We start from the raw sequence: 6,750 nt of genomic DNA, 5'->3' as shown, positions 1-6,750 counted from the left end.
GTCCAGTGCTTGCAGGTTTTCAATGGTGGTCTAGTTTCAACTAACTCATGATCTCAACTATATAAAACTACTAAAATCTTCACGAAACCCCCTTCTGAAAATGTGTGTTGTAAAGAATAGACGTAAGAGGTTTTTAAAAACATTGCACTGTTTTAGTAATTCTGCTTTTGTAAATAAAACTGTATAGTAGACTGAAAAAATGATGTAAACTCATTTAGAATGTAGAGGTCTATTGTATTCAAAGGGCTTCAAGGTACATTACTTGTTTCACTGAGACTAATATTAATTGGCCAGCTAAATTAAAGTGTATGGAGTGGACCATGAGAATAATACTTATCAATTGAAAGATAGAGTGTTTTAAATATCAAACCATCGCTCAATGAAGACTCATTGAACCTCATAATATATATTAGTTAGTTATAATTAGTATACAGCCTAGCACGTGTCATCCCAAGTTGGTATAGCAAATCTGATAATATATAATACTAGTGTTTGACATCCCCGACCAATAAATACAGATATCTTACACTTCCTTAACACCTAGTTAATCAAAAACCCACAATGGATTGGAGTCACAAACTCAGACAGTATTACCTTTTAAGATGATATTGGAAAACTGTCATAGCCAAAGCTACTATAACTGCTTTAACAGATTAGTAGTGAGTTACCAAAACACCTTGCTTATATTTTTAGTACAATTTATTTAAACAGATATTGGTATATAGGGCCACCATAATATACATGCGCCACACAACGAAAATGAAATTTAAAGCAATTATGTAACAAGAAGAAAGCACAACGAAATCAGTCGGTTTATCCAAGCTCGTGAGAAAGATACTGGAGATTAACTATTCTAACAAAAGTATTAGATTGCAAATCCAATCACAAAGGACAGATGGATGAAGAAATCGAAAAACCGACCTAAATAAGACATCAATTATTTGGGATTATATCAAGTTCAACACAGTATTATAATGAAAAACATGATGGAAATATTGGACAAACAACTAATGGAATTACCTAGCATATGGGATGTACGAGAGTGAATACCATGTCAACGCCAAAGACTGGAGAATGCAAAATATTAGGCAGAGGAGACGAAGTCCCTATAGATGTTGGACATTATTACAAAAAAATATTTACCATTACTGCGAAAACGATTGTGAGAACCAAACATACCTAAATTACATTATTTGTACGTAAATAAATAGTAAGAAAGTGATTTTACCAGCATGATTACTGCTGCAAAAACTCTTGTCTCCTGAAACATACGCTTTAACTGATTTACAGGTCCCATAAGAAAAATCGTGCTAGTAGGACTTCAAGCATACATAATACTGATTACCTTCCCAGAGAACATATATTACCAAACGTATAAAACAATGCAAAGAGTGTGATACCTGCCCCAGGTAACCACAAACATAAGGATCCCTAGATCGTAAGCAAAAATGAACTGTGTTTACCATTAGTGACATCACGATACCAACTACTAAACATATTATAAAGGCTTTTATACGTGTACTCCAGCTCAGAGAACAACCATTTTCGACCTAAGAAGTTGTAAAACTCTCTTCATGCATACGTCTGTTAATATTCCTTGTTCATCATCATCTCGTGAAAACCACCGTTTTATCTTATCCATTGAAACAGCTGTGGAGATCAACTATCAAATATCCGCCAATCACCAGCATACATTGTTCTTATCTCAATATCCAATATCTTTGTGTCAAGCTTATACAAACCCATTTGCTTTCCGTTGTTTCATTGAGGATATGTAACCTGTTGTCTGAGAAAGTGAGTTCGCTTCATAGCAGGAGGGCTTCTAGAACCAACAGTTATCATGTTACTAGTCAGGAGACGGGTTGGTGGCTGTTTGAAAAATAAAGAGAGAATTCGAGGGCTAGAAATTGATTGTTCCAAGAAATGAATAAATGAACGAATTGTTTAACTAGAGATGCATGGAATGCGAGAAGGTAGAGAGGTAGGAATAAAGGCGGGACGAAAATGATACGAAGTGAGATAAGAAAAAGGTAATTAATTGGGATAATCATAGTTATGAGACATCAATCATGTGCATATAGCTCAAATAAGGTATGGTGATTCCTATTTGAGTAGGTTTTTATAAAGTCTCTAAATGAAACTATTCTCTGATGGGACTGCGGTCAATTCCTCTGGGAGAGCATTCAATACGCGTACAGTTATTGGTGAGAAGTAGTGGGGGTGATCTGGCTTTTTGTTGTACAATTTTACATGGGTCACCCAGAGAAAGCGATGATGAATTCCTGGCTGAATATTAGTTTTCAGGTGCTTTGGAGTACTTAGTATGTTGAGTGCCACTATCAGATTACTTTTTATTCTCCTACACCTAATCCACAGGATAAACAAATTAAGGTGTTGGAGTCTGTCTCCGTAAAATTTAATTCTTAGGCCCATCATCCACTTGGTTTACTGTCACTGCAATTAATGCCACTTTTGAAGAAGGGAGATGAAAAAATATGGACTTCTGAATGAGGTATTGAGTATGGTTTTAATTGTGTCCTAAACAACTTTCGTGTGGTTGTATCTAGCTGTCTTTGAACAAAACTGAGAGACCAACCTGTTTCACCTTGGTCTAAGATTAGCACGAACGAACGTATTGTATTTGGAGTCGGAAATCAAGCAGTCATCAAGTACAAAGGAATCATTAGTTCATACAAACACCACATCCGCCACAGTTTGTGTCTGTAATCGGTTATAAGTCTCCTCCTTAAGTTCATCTTGCGTCCGTCCGACAGTGTATTGAATGTAGGCTCTGTATTTTCTGGGATATACTTGCAGATCGCCAACGTAGATGACCAATGTGAAATGACTGGGGGCCTACTCTAGTTAGACGGGAATGATGTGATCAATAGCTAACTCCGAAGTCACAACTCGCGGTCAGCACCTAACATGGTTTACCAATTTGTCATATCAAAGTGTTATTGCTGCATTTTTAAGACAGTATAACACAAAGGACGTAATTACAAAAAATATACTAGTTAAAAATCGTGCAAGCGAGAGTGTGACCATCACCGCATGGGTCAGTCCATGGCGTACGATTAACTGATACGAGTAAGTTGTCCTTGACCTTCACAGGGATCGATGATCTGTTCAATATTCAGTGATCCAACTGCCGGATGATTTGGCTAGAAATCAATGAAATTTCATTGGCCCTGCATAATCATTACTGTTAAAATCAAAAGCCGGAATTGGAACAGACTCATGTGGGTCCTGTAGTTGTACACAATCATCATTTTGGCTGTGTACTGGAACCCGTCATATCTGAAATTTGAATAATAGACCTTAGATGGCGTCGAGTCGCGATTAATTTTTCCATTATACTAATCGCGTTCTCGTCAAAAAAGTAGGTCACTACAAGACTATCTAAAACTATTCTCCCCTACGAAATGATGCAGGGTCCTCGCGTTGAAATGTTATGACTAATTTGAGGTTTCCGATTTGCATTATCTTCTCATATCACACAATCTGATTATCATGTATGAGTATTTGGTGATACACGCTGACACATAATTTCAAACATTCCATCATGTGACTTTGATTTGCATAGAAGTTATTATACATATTCTTTTTGTTATTCATATTGGAATACGCAGAAAAATATGCATTGATATGTGTAATTAACACATGTGATTCATCTAAGCTTGATTCACCCGTAAGACAATCAAATGGAAGATATGCATCTGCCTCATACTCATTCAGATAATCTTGGACTCAATTAGGATTTCCTGACTGTTCAAATAGGTTCCCTGACTGCTTCGTCAAGACTTGTTATTCCCTCTGATTCATCATATCACTGACTAGGGATTCTACTCGACACACATTGGTTTGGAGAATATCCAACATCTGATACAATAACATCAGAAATGAAACTACGATTCGACTCATTTGGAACATATTTATCACATTCAATAAGAATATCAATTTTGATAAACCAATTATAAAGACAAATGACATTTGATGTGACATCAGGATTCGATCCTTCTGAAATATTTTCCTTAAATTCATTAAGAATTCCATTATTGAATAACTGATCATTGGAAAAGTTTGCGTCTTTCCAAAATGCATCAGATTTTCGGTCACGATTTAATTTTCTCAAAATACTTTCCTCAGATTTATAACGAATTTCATTAGAAATATGTGAATCGTTAGGACAAAGTATATCTGGTACAATAACATGAGAAATCCGATAAGAAGTTAGTTGACTAGGAACTTTTGTCTCACAATGATTCGCCATTTCATTTAACTCTGCACTGCTGTGTGACTCTATAGTGCTTTTTGAAATCGTGGATAAGGATAAAAGATCAATGGAAATACTCAACTTATTGCGATCAGAATTAAAAAATTTAGTATGCGTTGTAGAGAAATGATCGGCGATATTACAAACTGACTGAATGTGTCCAATCTCACCACATTTAAAGCGTTTAGAATTACGAAATACACATGAATTAAGTGGATGGAACTTACCACAGGACAAACATTGTCCAAACGTGTCCTCATATTCGTGACCTCCATCGCAACTCCTCAATGAATCGCCATTTGAATAACTCTGATTACACATTGGATTGGGATGACGTAGTAAAGTGGTGAAATTGCTGATGTCCCGACGAATCATTTGGTGAAACTTTCCTCCTTCACTGCATTAGAAATTTGTACAATTTACCTAGTGTAAAAATGGTTGTTTGAGAGTTGCATGAGGGGTTGAGATCGGCTTGAGTGGAAATGCCAGAGTCTTTATTAAGCCGTGTGCTTCTCTTCCAATGAATGTGAGTAAATCAGCTACAATTGTAACATCCTCAACATTTTCCTCGGCCACAGCTCAGATTTTGAATGTCTCCATGTGATCCTCAAAAGCAGCGAAATCTGAATGTATGTCCGACCGTTCAATCACAGGCTCTATCAGCATGTTATCTAGCTGTCCCATGCCATGAAATGATTGATCACACAGGATCTTCAGTTTTCAAATATGTGTTAGGCTTCTTGAGGGACATTACCTACTTCCATATGCTCCCTCAGTTGGTCGTTAATTAGTCTTTCCGCTACCTTCGGGAATATTGGGTGTAAGGCATATGATCTGTAGTAGGCCGAATCTTTCTTGTATCTTGCTCCGAAAACTGACTGAAGTAGCCTGGTTCCATTATTTGTGAAGTTTTGAAAGGACGCTTCAGAAGATCTGTGAGCAATATATACTTCCGAAATTTGTTATAACTTCTTCAACTGGCTTTTGACTGCATGGTGTGTTTGGAACAAACATCTGCTTAGAATTTTATCTAAGCTTCCAATCATATGTATCAGTGACACGGAAATCTGGATGCCTAAGGACTATATTTTCTGCAAATACCGTACTACCATTAGGAATTCATAAGGAATACATAACAAACGTCAGTCCATGGGGTATCTACGGTCCACGTGTACACTGAAGGAATCATGCGTCCGGAAAGGTATATATCTACTTTGTGTACAACAACACTCAATAAGTTATGTAGCAGCTAAGAACTGTGTGGAAACTGCGAAATTAGATAACTATTGAAAATGCGACGGACAAACAGAAGAGTGGATACTAATATAATAAATTCAAGGCTCGAAGAGCACACTGAAATTAGATATGACCATTAAAAATATCCATAAGATGTAATTACAGTAGTAAATAATTTGAATGTCACGAATTTATGTAAATCTCAAAAATATTACACAACGAATACATTTTACATGCCCCGTGCTGAAAAGTTGTTAATTTCGAGGCTGGCTACTGAATATAAGTGAGCAGTATAAGAATGCAGAAAATACAGAATTGTTGTAAACATTGAGAAAGTAAACAGTTTCAAAAAACTCTTTTGAGGTACATCAATGTACATCAATCATTTTATTTCCCCTTAGGGAAAACCATTTGATGTGAATAAATAGTCAGTTGTATATTGATCTTTGACTTTCACTAACCACAAAGATATTTTCACATGGTGTTGTTTACTTGCAGCTAGGTGGATAACGCGATGGCAATTGAAGCGAACGGTACTGGGTTCGAGTCTCAGACTGAACATCAACTCTGAGATGCAGGCATATGTAGCTGACGATTCTCAAATAGGACGAAACGCGCGTCAAACTGGATTCCACTGCTAACGACCATCCATCATTGCTCACAAAGTTAATTGTTTAAATGACAGTAAGCTTGTGTATGCAAATAGGCAATGTATGATCAGTTGTACTATAAATTAAATTCGATCATAATAAACACAGAGACGTGTATATCCAGACATTTGAAATAGCATTGTCATTAAGTAATTACGTACACAAAATAACACAATATATGCTTTCAAACGACACATCAAAATGTGCATGAGTGTTTAGTGGTAAAGGACAACTAGAACTACGGTATATACGGAATGTCACATGCTATTCCTCTAGACCACTAAATCAGAAGCCGACGGTGTTAGTGTCTCACTTCCACCGAACCATCCATTCAATGAAACAGGTAGATTACTCTCTCTACCCGACACGGATTGGACTCCACTAGTCATGGCTTCTCACTAGAATCCCGAGCATTCCCTCACGAAGCTAGTCACTAGTGAACGTCTGGGATCGTGAATGATCGATTCTGAGGAGTCCTATACTAGGATGGAACGGTAGTTCAGTGATTCCAGGTTTTCCATGATGGTCTAACATTAATCAACTCATGATGTCAATCAAAGAAAAGATGAAATTAATCTTTTCAGAACA

General features: G+C 36.7%; 1 protein-coding gene across 1 annotated transcript in view; it reads right to left on the bottom strand.

Annotated features, from left to right (window-relative positions):
- Smp_002100 (hypothetical protein) overlaps positions 1 to 1,663 on the bottom strand; it is a gene marked incomplete at its 5' end in the record, with an annotated part of 2,899 nt that extends 1,236 nt beyond the window's left edge. Inside the window, 6 exons of the mRNA XM_018797971.1 lie at positions 1,021 to 1,106; positions 1,144 to 1,179; positions 1,229 to 1,310; positions 1,346 to 1,431; positions 1,464 to 1,550; positions 1,583 to 1,663. Of these exons, the coding sequence (XP_018652959.1) occupies positions 1,021 to 1,106; positions 1,144 to 1,179; positions 1,229 to 1,310; positions 1,346 to 1,431; positions 1,464 to 1,550; positions 1,583 to 1,663 (458 nt within the window). The remainder of the gene's footprint in view (positions 1 to 1,020; positions 1,107 to 1,143; positions 1,180 to 1,228; positions 1,311 to 1,345; positions 1,432 to 1,463; positions 1,551 to 1,582) is intronic.
- Between the last annotated feature and the right edge of the window lie 5,087 nt (positions 1,664 to 6,750).

Source organism: Schistosoma mansoni, chromosome 6, assembly GCF_000237925.1.
Source record: "Schistosoma mansoni strain Puerto Rico chromosome 6, complete genome".
In the NCBI taxonomy this organism is placed as follows: domain Eukaryota; kingdom Metazoa; phylum Platyhelminthes; class Trematoda; order Strigeidida; family Schistosomatidae; genus Schistosoma; species Schistosoma mansoni.
This window is presented reverse-complemented; position numbering and strand designations above follow the sequence as displayed.